The sequence below is a fragment of the Amia ocellicauda genome, chromosome 15 (assembly GCF_036373705.1).
Source record: "Amia ocellicauda isolate fAmiCal2 chromosome 15, fAmiCal2.hap1, whole genome shotgun sequence".
NCBI classification, from domain to species: Eukaryota; Metazoa; Chordata; class Actinopteri; order Amiiformes; family Amiidae; genus Amia; species Amia ocellicauda.
Genome location: NC_089864.1, coordinates 30,217,401 through 30,234,583, shown reverse-complemented (window position 1 = coordinate 30,234,583; position 17,183 = coordinate 30,217,401). Strand labels below are relative to the sequence as shown.

At 37.1% G+C, this 17,183-nt stretch overlaps 1 protein-coding gene across 1 annotated transcript in view; it reads right to left on the bottom strand.

Annotated features, from left to right (window-relative positions):
• Positions 1-17,183, bottom strand: part of LOC136772014 (anoctamin-2-like) — a 203,339-nt gene that overhangs the window by 164,362 nt on the left and 21,794 nt on the right. The window contains exon 3 of the mRNA XM_066724657.1: positions 10,473-10,814. Within this exon, the coding sequence (XP_066580754.1) occupies positions 10,473-10,814 (342 nt within the window). The remainder of the gene's footprint in view (positions 1-10,472; positions 10,815-17,183) is intronic.

Genomic DNA, 17,183 nt, shown 5'->3' with positions numbered 1-17,183 from the left:
TAATGTAAGTAGATGGATTATGAACTGGTTGATGTATAGGAAACAGAGGATGTCGATAGGAGGAGTTGCTTCTAACTGGAGTGAGGTTGTTAGTGGAGTTCCACAGGGATCAGTAATAATGCCTTTGCTTTTTCTAATCTATATTAATGATCTGGGCTCTGGGATAGTTGGCAAACTTGTCAAATTTGCAGATAATACTAAAATAGGTGGCTCAGCAGATACAATCTCGGTAGCACAGGTTATTCAAAGGGACTTAGATAATATTCAGTTGTGGGCCAACACCTGGCAGATGAAATTCAATGTGGACAAGTGCAAGGTATTACATGCAGGTAGCAAAAATGTCCACTATAATTACACTGGCAGGAATAGAACTAGAGAAATGAGAAAGACCTAGGAGTCTATGTGGACTCCTCACTTTCTCCATCCAAACAGTGTGGGGAAGCAATAAAAAAGGCAAACAGAATGCTAGGGTATATTGTCAAAAGTGTAGAATTTAAAATAAGGGAAGTAATGTTAAGACTGTACAATGCACTCATCTGGAATACTGTGTACAGTTCTGAGCACCACACTTCAAGAAAGATATCGCTGCTCTAGAGGCAGTTCAGAGGAAAGCAACCAGATTTTTTCCAAGTCTGAAGGGAATGTCCTACTGAGAGACTGAGGGAACTGAATCTTTTCACCCTGGAACAGAGGAGACTATGTGGGGACTTGATTCAAGTCTTCAAAATCATGAAAGGCATTGACCACATCAAACCAGAGGAGCTTTTCCAGATCTGCAGGGACACACAGACCCGAGGACAGAAATGGAAATTGGGCTTAAGACATTCAAGACAGAAAACAGGAGACACGTCTTCACACAGAGAGTTGTTACAATCTGGAACAAACTCTCCAGCGATGTGGTTGAAGCCGACAATTAGGGAAAAATATTAAAAAACATTAAACATTAAAAAATAGACTGGATAGGATCCTTGGATCAAATGAGCACAATGGGTCGAATGGCCTCCTCTCGTTTGTAAACTTTCTTATGTTCTCATGTTCTATAGAAAGTTGAAAATATATTATATTACAGACTTATTTTTTACAAATGAGCAATATGGTTTAAATTGCAAGTAATTTGTAACCTCTCGTTTTTAAACTTTCTTATGTTCTTATATACACATACCTACATATATCTATTCTGTCCATGTATGTATTTGTGTATTTATTTAACACACACACACACACACACACACACACACACACACACACATAACAGTGGTAAAAAGAACAATTTCAATTTAGATAATGTTATTATTATTGGCTCTCCCTGAAATCTCCAGGTAATCTCCCTAAAATCAGTCTTACAAACTTTGGCTGTCTGAGACTCCAGTCCCACTGGTATTTCTCCTAACTTATTTAAGAGCAACTTTGAGTCCTTCAAAAGTGCTAGGCCTATATAAGATCCATTAATTATTATTATTAAATACTTTTTATTAGACTTTTTAGAATATAGTAAGGTATGAATGCTTCATTTGTCATTGCTAAGTATTATAAATTAATTAACTATTAAAATATAGTGTGTATATATATATATGCACACTATTTATCAACTAAAAAATATGTATAATTTTTCAAACTTTCAAAATGTAATGCTAAGAACCCCCCCCCCCCCCCCATTTTGTTAATGTATTTATTTTTCTCCTTCAGGATTACCAACGGAAAGATCAACAGTATGCATTGACACCATAAAATCTCTTGAGACAGGTGAAAAGGACGCAAGCAAGGCATTTGTTGCTACCTAAGGTGAACTATCTCTGCATTCAAACTTCACAAGTGAATTAATAATTTAAAAAGCACTTTTACTGACACAGTAACCTTACCCCACTGCATTTTGTTAGTGTTACAAAAGGCTGAAGTATTGAAGCTATTTTAAATACTTGAGCAAGCGCAGTCAATGTTAATGCAAACATATGACTTGGTCACCAATATACATTACAGGCTGATTAAGGAAGGAGGTGTTCACCTGCAAAGGTTAGATCTTTTGTGTAACTGTAAGAGGAGGATGAAGAAAGCAAAACTGGTTAGTGAAATGGAGCCCAAGCCTTTGCCATTTCATTGACAATATGAAACTTCAGCTGTGGGGCATTACACCACTAAAGTTCAGTTAAAATGTGTTTACACTCCTGTAATATGATAGATCTTCCAATATTGCACTCACAATATGGGTGCACAACTACATATTATTGTTTGTCTATAACGAAGGTGGACAACAGTGTTTTTGTCTGTTTTAAATCAAACAATACAACAGTACACTGAATATAGGGTTATTTTCATATGCAGGATTATGTACAGAATCATTGTGATGTTTGATATATTTGACTATTCATCCACTGACCCACAGAATTTGTTTTAGGCTGAAACCATTTCTGTGATGTCACACGTTGAGGAAATGATGCAATACCTTGTAAGTTATTGCAGGGAGAAAAGAAAAGATAGACCATAAATCTGTTTTCATTCCATTGAATGTTGACAAGAAGCTCAAATAGAAAACCATTTACAAATTCAGATTTTATATAAAGGCCAGTTAAGTCATGCATCTGCACTATTCAGTTCAATCCAATTGCATGTGAGAAATAAGTGAGGTCTTGAAATGAGGCTATGCATCTTATTTTTGTTTATCATATTAATAATAATTATAAAATAATAAAAATAAAAAAGAAGTAAATACTATGGTGAAGACCTTTGGTTTTTTAAAGCACTTAAAATTTTACAGAAAGCCCAGGACATCCAAGAAGGCCCAGGATACCCAAGTATCGCTTTTTTCTCTCGTGTTTGCTAGTTTAGTTAAGCGATACATTGATTGTTTACATGGTTACTTGTTTAGCTAAGAATTACATATCTTGCACCTGTATTGTAGTAAGGTCAACAACTGTTTGTTAGTTAATTAGCAACTTACGTAGCATACTCGACACACACATTCTCTAAATCAGAAGCGGTTACATTGTAGGCTGTTATTATTTTGCATTTATTTAGCATTGCTGTGAGTTATTGTTCAGTGTAAACTCTACTCTACCACCCGCAAACTCTACTCCACCTTCTCTTCCCTCTTTGCCCCACCTCCCCCTCCTCCTTCTCCCTCATCTGTTACTGCTAATGATTTTGCCTCCTTCTTCTCCTTCAAGATTGCAGACATCTGCAAGCTCTTCAACAGTCCCCTGTCCTCTCCCATCACACCCAAACCTCCCACCGACCAAGCTTCCTTTTCTTCATTCTCACGTCTCTCGGACTCTGAAGTTTCCTCTCTCCTCCTGCATTACAAACCTACAAAGTGCGCCCTGGACCCTCTGCCCACTCGTCTCCTCCAAACGACCACTCCTGATCTTCTCCCCTTTCCTCCTCAACTCCTCACTCCTCTCTGGCTGTTTCCCCTCTGCATTTAAACAAGCTGCTGTCATCCCACTCCTCAAGAAACCAACTCTTGACACCATCTCTCCTCAGAACTACCGCCCTGTCTCCTTACTCCCCTTCCTCTCAAAGACTCTCGAGCAGGCGGTCCACCGTCAGCTCTCTGCCCATCTGTCCCAACACTCACTCCTTGATCCTCTGCAATCCGGCTTCCGCACAGCTCACTCCACTGAGACTGCTCTCCTGGCAGTCACTGACTCCCTCAGCTGTGCTCGGGCAGCCGCCCTCTCCTCAGTCCTCATCCTCCTTGACCTTTCCACAGCATTTGACACCGATCACTCCATCCTCCTCTCCTGCCTCGCTCACCTTGGAATCTCTGGGACTGCTCTCACCTGGTTCTCCTCCTACCTCAGTGACTGGACCTACCAAGTGACATGGCGAGGTTCCTCATCCACCCCCCAACCTCTCCTCACAGGTGTACCCCAAGGCTCTGTCCTGGACCCCCTCCTGTTCTCTCTCTACACTCGCTCCCTGCGCCCCCTCATCACATCCCATGGTTTCTCCTACCACTTCTACGCAGATGATGCCCAGATCTTCCTGTCTTTTCCCTCTTCTGACCCTTCCTGAGCAACATACGCTGAATCCGTCCCTTCCTCACCGACTACTCGACTGAGCTGCTCGTCCAGTCACTGGTCCTCTACCGCCTGGACTACTGCAACTACTACCCGCCCGTTCCAGCTCATCCAGAACTCTGCGGCTTGTCTGGTATTCTCTCTGCCCCGATTCACACACGCTACTCCACTGCTCTGCTCCCTCCACTGGCTCCCGATACTGGCACGCATTCAGTTCAAGACATTGACCCTCAGCTACCGCTGTCTCGACCACACTGCACCAAGTTACCTTCAGTCCCTTGTCTCTCCATACATCCCCTCCAGACCACTGCGGTCTTCTGGTGCCAGAAGACTAACTCTGCCTCCTCTCCACTCTCCTTCCTCCAGACCCCGCTCCTTCTCATCCCTGGCCCCTAAATGGTGGAACAACCTTCCCACTGAAGTCAAAACAGCAGAGTCCTTGACCTCCTTCCGGCACTTACTCAAGACACTTCTTTTCAGACAGTACTTGTAATATTAGACCTTTTAATGCCCATAAGATAGCACTTTACCATGCTTCTTGCGTTACTAATACTTTTATTATTTATTGACTTCCCCCTTGCTCCCTTTCCCATAGCCCTTGACTGTGAACTAACATCTTGACAGGACTTAGCTTTTACTTTCCAGGATTTATGACCTCACTTACGGTACTTACCTGTGTAAATTGGAAGTTGTAAAATGTATTATACTTTGAATTGCTTTGTATAATTTAAATCTGAATTTGTAATGTTTGATACTTGTACTTTACTGTATTCTTGCACTTTGTATTGCACTTATGTTGTAAGTTGCCCTGGATAAGGGTGTCTCCCAAGAAATAAAAATAATAATAATAATAAAAAAATTTAAAAAAATAATAATCTTAAAGTGAAAATGTCAGTTTCACATTTTAAATGTGATTGTTTATAATCAGAACCCCAGTGTCACAGGACACACCCTTGTGGATTTATAAAATAAACATTTGTCAGGAATTAGAACATTACTATATGAATAATAGTGTTTCAGTTATTTAAATGGCTGTCTTTACATCCCCTACATTTTTAAAGCAGAATGACTACATTTTTACATTTTTGAGGAACAGAATTGCAGAGATACAAAGACAAAAAGGATAGGGGATATAAAAATGCTTCACATTATTATGATCTTTAAACTGTTAAGATAAAACTGTGCCTTTTGATTATGTAAAATCCTCTACAACATAGTCATATTTATGTTATTAATGTAGTACTCTGAACCACCAGTTGAGATGTCAAATGACTTTCAAAATCCTGTGTTCCCCAAGTTATAATGTCCCTACTGAAAAAAGTGATTGTTCACATTGTAGACCAGATACAAAAACAGTGTATTTATATGTATATTATATATAATATAAAATACAAAGTGACAGAACCAGGTTTTCCAGAGAAAATCATGGTAATTAATTTTTAGGTTTGCGATCAAAAGCAGTTAAAAACCTGGAAACAATTGGAGACCCCTGATAATAATGTAAATTTCAAAATGATCATTACTATTGCTTACCCTATTTATAACAGGCCATTTTATATCATGGGTTTTAAGAGGGATATGTGTTGTTCATGTTTAATGGTCATTAAAAACATTAATTTGGTTTGGTGAAAGGGGGAGTAATGTGGTATCTGTGGCAACCACACTCGGTTTTGAGTACACAGTAATTATGATAAACCCCTAGTAGACATTTATCCCCTAGCAACAAAAATTTTTACAAACCAAAATAAAATCTTACTGGTCCACAGAATACAAGTGAATCATAGTACAATGTGAATTGCATCGTAATTGTTATATATACTAGTATACAAGCACATTTTTATTTTATTTTACTTCTTGGCTAAAATAAAGTTGCTATCTTTCCTGATGTGCAAGGGACTGGTTGTACTAAACTAGGGGTGTCAAACTCAATCGGACAGTGAGTCGGTTTGGATACAAATGCACTTTCCATTGGCCCACACTTGCCTATTAAAAGCTTAATAATACAGTATTAAATATACAAACATCAACTGTATAAAAACTGGTTACATTTACATCAACAACACATGTAATGTCAAAACATTTTAATGCTGTGGCTGCTTGCTTCCTGATGCCTGACACCTCCACCTTTGTTTTTGACCACTACATCGAAGTTTGCAACAAGTGACTGTACAAGTTCAGATGTGCGTCAGTAAGTTGCAAATGTAGTTTTTATTTGTTCACATTCATGATGGAGAACAGCTGTTCGTACACATACATACACACATGTAGCATCACTGTCCTTATTTATGTTTTTATTTTATTTAAAACTGCAATTTATATTTATACATTTAAAAACTGGTAACACTAGTACCACCATCACTGTTTTTTTAGAGGCTTTTGCAATTCAAAAGTAAATATCTCTGCATATGTGAATTTCTCCTGTATTTCCATTCTTATACTAAATATTTGAATTAAATTCCTATACGGCATTTCAGCTGTAAACTCATCAAAATTAATATATTATAAATACTTTCTTCTTCAACCGCCAGACCCACAGTTTATTAAGTAGGCTATATTGAATATAATATAGCCAAGAATCTGGGCTTTGTAATCAAATCTAATATTGTGCTGAAACACAATATATTCATATGTTATTATCATTATTTATATTATTAGCAGATGTCACAAGATATACACAATTCAAGAATCACACCTGCTATAGGCCTAGCTCTCGTCTGCCTCTCCTCTGATTGGCTCAGCAAGTCTTGATCACATTGCAAACTCTGGTCTTTGTATCAATGTCTTGATCAGTTACCAGTTTGATTGTATATGCAAATTGTTTTGTATTAGGTGTAGGACTGGCAACAGGCTGGCTGGTGTTAGTGTTTATCAGACGGCACTACAATGCAGCACCTATACAGGACTGAAGATGCCCCTCACCCTTCAGCCAGCGCTACCCACTGACACATGGAATAAAGGCACTGCCAGGTTAGTAATGCAAATAATGCGAGAGGAGCCCATTCGACACCAACACGCTCGTTTGGCGTCCATTAACAACTGAGTTATCCAAGGATCCTATCCAGTCTGACTTTAAATGTTCCCAAATTTTCAGCTTCTACCACATCGCTTGGAGTTTGTTCCAGATTGTGACTACTCTCTATGTGAAGAAGTGTCTCCTGTTTTCTGTTTTGAATGCCTTGAAGCCCAATTTCCATTTGTGTCCCTGGGTGCGTGTATCCCTGCTGATCTGGAAAAGCTCCTCTGGTTTGATGTGGTCGATGCCTTTCATGATTTTGAAGACTTGGAGCAAGTCCCCATGTAGTCTCCTCTGTTCCAGGATGAAAAGGTTCAGTTCCCTCAGTCTCTCTGAGTAGGACATTCCCTTCAGACCTGGAATAAGTCTGGTTGCTCTCCTCTGAACTGCCTCTAGAGCAGCGCTATCCTTCTTGAAGTGTGGAGCCCAGAACTGTCCACAGTATCCAGATGACCTCTAACTAGTGCATTGTAAAGTCTTAACATTACTTCCCTTGTTCTTAATTCTACACTTTTGACAATATACCCTAACATCCTGATTTCCTTTTTTATCCACATAGACTCCTAGGTCTCTCTCATGCATTACTTCATCTAGCTCTATTCCTCCCATAGTGTAATTATAGTGGACATTTTTGTTACCTGCATGTAATACCTTGCACTTGTCCACATTGAATTTCATCTGCCAGGTGTCGGCCCAAAACGGAATATTATCTAATTCCCTTTGAATAGCCTGTGCTGCCGAGATTGTATCTGCTGAGCCACCTATTTTAGTATCAGTCACCTATTTTAGTATCAATAAAAATATGGAATGCTTCACGAATTTGCTTGTATACGCAGCTGTAATAGACAGACGGAGCCATTTCATAGTGCTTTCAGGTTGCATAAGATGTTATATGCTATTTCTATTACTGGTTATTTATGTTTTATAGTTGTATTAAGATAACAGAAGTCTGTTAAGATACCGTATCTACACCAGTTCATTGTGTAAAGTTAATTGTATTATTTGTTTATTCATGTCTATGTATATGCACTCATTTTGAAAAATTAAGAAAAACACTTGTGTTTTTACCATGAAAATTTTATGTTTGATGATGTAAAAATATTAAGTTTAATCCAACTCATTTTTCTTCATTTTTGTCACAGTTTTATAAAGGGTGCGGCAGTTCTCAGCGGTTCTAGTGTTAACATGCAATTAAATATGCAATCTATTGCACTTAGCCTAATTAGTGAAAAATTTTAATTAATTTTGATTAATTGCAAAAGTTGTCATTTGACAGTCTTAATATGTCTCACTGTAATGTACCGTGGGGCACGGGAACAGGGGGACCCAGTTGCGGTGCGTGGTAGAGGTGGTCAGACATGCATGGGTTAGATACGGCAGGCAAAGGCGAAGACGTGGTCATGGTCACAGGCAAGAGTTGGGCGATCAGGCAAACAGAGCAATGAGGAAAATCCAAAGTCGTAGTCGGTAGGTCAGGCAAGGAATCCAGTGAACAAGGCAATAACAAGGCACAGGGAGTAACACTCAGAGATGTAGTGGTAAAACTGACAAAACTTTGTCAGAAGTGCACAAGGGTTCCAGGAACATTAATTGAATGATTGAAGGGAGCTGGGAGAAGTGACTGATAAGGAAGGGTGATGGTGACATCTAGTGGGGGAAAGTGGAAGTGCTAGATGGTAGCCGTGACACTCACTGAGATTTCTTAAATGTCTTTTTGTTAAGCGTCATTTTTCAGCAAGTTATGGGTGACATTATTGACAGTGATAGATTCACATTAGTCATGTAATTTCTATAGTGTCAAAGGTAGGCCTATTTGTTTCTTTAAATAATCATTTTATCTGTTTTCTGCCGTCAGACTTCAACCACATAAAATAATATTTTCTACAAAAAAAATGGTGGTACGAGAAATTGCATATATATGAAGAAAAAAACTAAGACATTATCAGGACCCTGTAACATCTTGTATGGATGGATATATACTAGGTAACCATATCTGGCCTACTGTACCAGGTTCATTGTAACTATATAAAATAAAAATGTACATTCTAAGCTTACCAAACACGTGTTGCAAAGATCCAACTTATAAGTAATAAAGGACAGTATATGTTTGTAAAATGTAAATTACTCACTCTTCGCAGGTCTTTGTATTATTCGGTTAAATAATAAATCTGTATCAGTATTTAAGAAAAAGTATTATTGACAGCTCTCATCATTTCTTTCCATTCTTTTTGTTGCACCCTTCCTATTCTGAATACATAACACGTAAACATGTATAGCTCTTCCTTTTCAACATATTATCTACATTCTGACCTTTACTCCCTTAGTTATCATGTGTGATGCTTAATAATCGGATACACAAATTAGATCACTTGTGTCTGTGCCTGAACTGCTTTGCACAACGCCACTTCTTATGTTCGTAAACAATAATAATATAACTAATCAGGCTGGTATGTTTTTATTTAATCTGAATTACCCATTGTAGCTGATCTTTACATTTTAGCAAAATGAGTTTATTTTCTATTTATTAAGATATGGTGATTAAAATAGGTAATTATAAAAGTTTTCCAATTTTAATGCCTGACTTGGATTTGTGAACCTGTGAATGTTAGCTACAGTGCTTTCTACAAGTCGTGCCAACACAGCATTACAGTAATTCTGTTTTAAGATGACAAAAGCATGGATTAAAGGTTCTGCTAGCTCTAGGACCAAGTTACTTAAGGACAGAGGCATGTAAGGTTGGATTGAAAAGGAAACAATCTTTCAGATTAAGAATAACAGGACAGAAAATGCAAAGTGTTACAATATTGTAATAAGATTTAGGATAAGTTTTAGTTTTTATACATACAGCTTGACTTAATAATAATAATAATAATAATAATAATAATAATAATAATTATTATTATTATTATTAGTAGTAGTAGTAGGTGTAGTAGTAGTTGTAGTAGTATTCATAATATTTGTATTGTCTTGCAGATCTTGTTTTTTTAAAACATGACTATTTGTAAAGCTTATGATATTGCTCTGTGCAGTGTTTTTAGAATTAACATTTTCAATATTTTAATTTATTTGAGTAAAAAAAATCACACATTTATTCTGTTAATAATCTTGCTACAATTCATCAAGGGTATGAATAAAAATGGAGGTCACTGTAGAAAGATAGAGAGACAGATACACACCATATAGGGACACTTTCAAGTTATTTAATTAAATGTTGATTGTTTTTTTCTGTGGTTCTTGCTACATTGCTGATATGAATGTAAAATGTTTATGTTGTTCAGTCCCATACTATGTCCATAAATGCAATTCCTTCCTTGTGGCCCTAACTATCTCCGAGATAATATGTATTCTGGTTATCATTACTGTAGAATTTAAATTGTTCTAGGGAAACACATCCATGACTGCTAGAACTGCTTACTGGAAAGTAAACTAGGATTTGTACTTACCTCCTTATCCCTTTCAATTTCCAGTCCAGCTTCCACAAGATTCTTCTCAAACTCTTCCCTCCTACTCTTCCTTACTTCTTCAGCAGCATCCTGTGGACTTAAATCCACCACTACCCCTTCGGAAGAGCTCTGTACCATCTGTATGTCTTTTTTATCTTGAGGGTTCACCATTTGACTGCCATTTGAGATCACAGCAAGCCTGTGTGAACCTGGGGAACCATGTGGAGATGAATGCTTTCTGTAGTGATAGGCTAAGACATAGTCCACTTTTCTCTTTCCGTCACTAAAGTACAAGCCAGTTTTTGTGTCAGGTTTCTGTTCTTCAAGAAAGTTGTTGACAACCTAAAAAAAAGAAAATTAAGAAAGTGTTTACTTTTGTATTTATACTTTAAAAAATACAACAAATATGCACTCAAATAGCTACAGCACAACATATTTTTCTCTGGTTGATCGATTCCTGAAAGGATTTATGCCATTGCTGCAAAAAAAAAGTCATTTGAAAGATTACAATTTGTGATATCTTTTTTCACCCCAGCCAATTGTAATTTAATGAAGAGAAGAAAAAAAGTTTGCTGTTATTTCACATACATCAGAAAGAAAAGTATTTAAAGCACATTTAGATAAATAGGGCAAACAAAACACAATGTCTTTAGTATTTTTTAACATGTACTTACGGGTATTTTATGAATACTTAAGGGCTCCAGCATGTTTACTTTCAAAAGAAAAAAAACATGACCTTCTGTGGCAACTACAATTTGAAGTCTGCTTACAGAAGCAGCAGAACAATACACATAACTGTCAACAGAAGCTTTCACTCCCACAATACTTGAAATCCATCTGCTCAGATTTGTGCACTGCACTCTCTTAACAGTTGATCGGGAATATACTTGGCACAATCCTGGATCACCATAGAAACACCATCCACTTGTATAATCCAATGGGGAAAAGCCCAATATACCATTCTGGTTTGAACAGGTTGTGCAGTGTGCCCTAAGATAACCTACTACTTGCTGCTGTCTTGTTTTTAAACCTGTTGGCTTGTGAGAAAACTATCTGTGCATTACAATTTGCATGAAAAAGACGCCTACCTAATAATCCTATGGCCATAATAATGGTCAGAAACACAAACCTGACTAACATCAAAATCTGAAGCTAAAACCCTATCATTAACTAGTCTGAATCAAATTCCATACCAATGCGATGGTCTGAAAGAAGTCATTCTACATTAATACCTTGAAACTAAGATCAATGTACACTAATAATAGGATTTCAATAATTACAAATTCAATAGCTGGATTCCCTATACACTTACTTTAAGACAGGCTTGCAAGCTAAATTAATCTGATTTAGATATACAATAACCCACTAACAACCTAGCAATAATGTAATATAAGGCAAAATATCACAGTTTAGTATATAGCCCTACATCCGTTATACATCACAATCAATTAAAAATATTAATGAACAATTTTAGTATGGCAAAAACAGGAATCATACACATCAGGAAACAATCACATCTTAATCAGTTTTAATGAAAGAATAGCCACCAAAACCATCCTCAAACATGAAACAGATGCAAAGTTGAGTGGAAATAAACTGCAGTATATTCTATAATTTCTTACAACCAGAAAACATACATTAGCATAAAGTATTGCATAATACAAAGTTATTAAAGATTATTGAATATCAATTTGTAAAATGTAAAATAATACAGTTCTATAAAAATAAAAATAAATCTGTGTTGATACCACTAATTGGTAAGTACTGATACCTGATACCAATGTTTAATAATAATGCTAGGCATTTTTAGTCAAAAGTCAATGTTCAATTTCCTAAACAAAATTCAGTTCCACAAATGCAGAAATAAATCTTAAAAGTTTTGCATACAAATTGAATGGGAAATGCACATTTGACAAACAAATATGTAAAATTATGTTTTTTTGTTTTAATACAACACTATACAGGTCTGACAGCACAGATATAACATTTCTACTGGTTAGAATGAAGCTCAAGGCTAAATAGGACGGCAGAATCCTGTATCTACTACAATGAAAGTTCTGGTCATCCAGAGCTTTCTTTAACCCTGTTTCTGACTTTCTGTAATCATTTAAGAGTTTTGTAAAGTGACAGTTGGTTCAACTGAACTATTTCTCCTTAGCCTTTGCATTCAGCAGCATGGTGCATCTTGAGGTGATTTAATGTTAGTAATTTTTGTCTTTACTTCTGTTGCATCCCAGGAAAAGTTTTGAGGCACATAGCTTGCTATCAGCTGTTCTGTGATATTCTTTTCAAACATTGTAAAAAAGAAATACAGAACACAGATTTTCATGTCAAAGATGATATGTCACAACATTATATATAGCTGGCTTCAGTTTCGGTAAGAATAACAATCAAAAAAGAAGATAGGTGATAAATTTACCCTTATACCAGTGCTTATCTGATAACCAATGTATTGGTGCATCCCTAACATTTATGACAAATATAATTCAAACACCAAATACATCCAATTAAGAAAAGATACAGTGTATCTAAATGAAATTTAACTCAATAGTCCACGTTTCAATGACTCATTGTTCAATGTCCTTATTTAACAAAGATAATCTTACCTGGCATATGATCAGTGACAGTTTCACCTTTTTTTTTTGTACCATTTTCATTTTGCAAACTCAAATTATGATAAGATATTCCTATTAAAAATGCATATTAAATAAAACTGGGTAACCTATAAAATATGTTTCAATTGTACTAGGCCTAATTTTCATTCAAAGCCAAGGCGAAAAAAAATTAAAATTCTGCAAACCTTTTTGTCATTGCAGTTTATTAGTCATTACAATATTGTTTGTTTCAACAGGCTTTGACTGTTGAATAAACTAATAAAACATATGAAGTTACTTTAAGATCCCATTCATATACCAATATCTGCTAAACTATCAAAATGCTATCCTGTAATTTGTTCTAATATAGAGAAGTACTTTTAAGAAATTCAACTTTTAATAAAGACATACATACATACATACGTACATACATATATATTAACAAACATCCAAATAAATACAGAAACCTGTATGCTTAATTTCAATGCAAGTTAGTCAAGTGGGACAATTTACACAAGGATGATCTATGCAAGTGAATCATGGGGGACTACTTTTCTCGAAGGTACCATTCTGTACATGATAACTTTCCTGCTTCTAATCCTTGCACTAACTGGAATGAATGAAGCTTAAAGTAACAAATAAATAAAGCTTATTCCCGCATTAGTTGTTAAATTTGCTAGAAGCACAAGCCATTTGTAATATTTTGATTTGAAGTCAAAATCATATAATTCCAGATGGTGTAATTCATTATTATTATTATTATTATTATTATTATTATTATTATTATTATTATTATTATTATTAACAGGGCCTCAATTTCAGTGTGAGATTACAATAATCACACATTCAGACTTGCTAGCTGAGTTTGGCTGTTCCTCATCATATTCCTCATACACAGCCGTTTCTGTTTCAGTTAATTATTGTGTTTCAACCTACATACTGAATTGATGATCATTAGCACCTGTCTGGTATAATTGTTTAATCATACACCTGACTATATGCCTACAAAATCCCTGACTTTGTGCAAGTGTACCTAGAAGAATTGATGCTGTTTTGAAGGCAAAGAAAGGGTGGTCACACCAAATATGGATTTTATGTAGATTTGTCTTCTGTTCACTCACTTTGCATTTAGTTAATTGATAAATATAATCTATTAATATGTCTATTTTTGAAAGCATTCTTACTTTACAGCATTTTTCCACACCTGCCTAAAACATTTGCACAGTACTGTATATTTAAAAAATAAATAATTAAAATCAGCAAACTAAATTATAATCAGCTAATACAGCTAACGGATGTTTTGCTCACAAATGATACTGTAAACTATTCACAATGCCCTCACTTCAGCTTTGGAGGAGGTTAGGTGGATGCAGATTACAAACATTCTAAGGGGTAAATCCCAACTCCCCCAAGGAATAACAAGTTTGAGGGTGGGAAGAGCAGCTAATGGTGCCATGAGCATGTCTGGGTGAAGATGAGTAAAAGAAGAAGAAAAGTAAAAAAAAGAAAGATTTAAGTAATTGGAAGTGCACCGCTTGTCTAAGCTGTGAAGGAGATGAATCCTATTGCTAGCCTTATGGATTACTTATCTGACAGTGTTCATCAAATTGCCTGTTATTATTTTTTTATTATTTATTTATACAGGGGATCAAAACTGAGACCAAAGTCTCATTTACAGTTGAGCCCTGTGTTCAATAAAAAAAACACCATACTATATATATATATATATATATATATATATATATATACAAATATACAGACATAGAATACATACACATTACAAAAAAAAAAACATTCACATTTAACAACAAAGAATCACCCCATAGAAACCAAAGCATCCAATATCAGGGATCCTTGCAATCTGTTCCATATACACTCACCTAAAGGATTATTAGGAACACCTGTTCAATTTCTCATTAATGCAATTATCTAACCAACCAATCACATGGCAGTTGCTTCAATGCATTTAGGGGTGTGGTCCTGGTCAAGACAATCTCCTGAACTCCAAACTGAATGTCTGAATGGGAAAGAAAGGTGATTTAAGCAATTTTGATCGTGGCATGGTTGTTGGTGCCAGACGGGCCGGTCTGAGTATTTCACAATCTGCTCAGTTACTGGGATTTTCACGCACAACCATTTCTAGGGTTTACAAAGAATGGTGTGAAAAGGGAAAAACATCCAGTATGCGGCAGTCCTGTGGGCGAAAATGCCTTGTTGATGCTAGAGGTCAGAGGAGAATGGGCCGACTGATTCAAGCTGATAGAAGAGCAACTTTGACTGAAATAACCACTCGTTACAACCGAGGTATGCAGCAAAGCATTTGTGAAGCCACAACATGTACAACCTTGAGGCGGATGGGCTACAACAGCAGAAGACCCCACTGGGTACCACTCATCTCCACTACAAATAGGAAAAAGAGGCTACAATTTGCACAAGCTCACCAAAATTGGACAGTTGAAGACTGGAAAAATGTTGCCTGGTCTGATGAGTCTCGATTTCTGTTGAGACATTCAGATGGTAGAGTCAGAATTTGGCATAAACAGAATGAGAACATGGATCCATCATGCCTTGTTACCACTGTGCAGGCTGGTGGTGGTGGTGTAATGGTGTGGGGGATGTTTTCTTGGCACACTTTAGGCCCCTTAGTGCCAATTGGGCATCGTTTAAATGCCACGGCCTACCTGAGCATTGTTTCTGACCATGTCCATCCCTTTATGACCACCATGTACCCATCCTCTGATGGCTACTTCCAGCAGGATAATGCACCATGTCACAAAGGTCGAATCATTTCAAATTGGTTTCTTGAACATGACAATGAGTTCACTGTACTAAACTGGCCCCCACAGTCACCAGATCTCAACCCAATAGAGCATCTTTGGGATGTGGTGGAACGGGAGCTTCGTGCCCTGGATGTGCATCCCACAAATCTCCATCAACTGCAAGATGCTATCCTATCAATATGGGCCAACATTTCTAAAGAATGCTTTCAGCACCTTGTTGAATCAATGCCACGTAGAATTAAGGCAGTTCTGAAGGCGAAAGGGGGTCAAACACAGTATTAGTATGGTGTTCCTAATAATCCTTTAGGTGAGTGTATTCCTCTCTAATTTACCTATTTGTGTAGAAACTGCAGGTGACCAAAGTGTAATATAATGAGTTGACCTTGTTTTATATCTAATACTTCTATGGGAAATTAATTATATCAAATAAATTGGAGGTTTTTGTATTAGCCTTTATACACTCACCTAAAGGATTATTAGGAACACCATACTAATACTGTGTTTGACCCCCTTTTGCCTTCAGAACTGCCTTAATTCTACGTGGCATTGATTCAACAAGGTGCTGAAAGCATTCTTTAGAAATGTTGGCCCATATTGATAGGATAGCATCTTGCAGTTGATAGAGATTTGTGGGATGCACATCCAGGGCACGAAGCTCCTGTTCCACCACATCCCAAAGACGCTCTATTGGGTTGAGATCTGGTGACTGTGGGGGCCAGTTTAGTACAGTGAACTCATTGTCATGTTCAAGAAACCAATTGGAAATGATTCGACCTTTGTGACATGGTGCATTATCCTGCTGGAAGTAGCCATCAGAGGATGGGTACATGGTGGTCATAAAGGGATGGACATGGTCAGAAACAATGCTCAGGTAGGCCGTGGCATTTAAACGATGCCCAATTGGCACTAAGGGGCCTAAAGTGTGCCAAGAAAACATCCCCCACACCATTACACCACCACCACCAGCCTGCACAGTGGTAACAAGGCATGATGGATCCATGTTCTCATTCTGTTTATGCCAAATTCTGACTCTACCATCTGAATGTCTCAACAGAAATCGAGACTCATCAGACCAGGCAACATTTTTCCAGTCTTCAACTGTCCAATTTTGGTGAGCTTGTGCAAATTATAGCCTCTTTTTCCTATTTGTAATGGAGATGAGTTGTACCCGGTGGGGTCTTCTGCTGTTGTAGCCCATCCGCCTCAAGGTTGTACGTGTTGTGGCTTCACAAATGCTTTGCTGCATACCTCGGTTGTAACGAGTGGTTATTTCAGTCAAAGTTGCTCTTCTATCAGCTTGAATCAGTCGGCCCATTCTCCTCTGACCTCTAGCATCA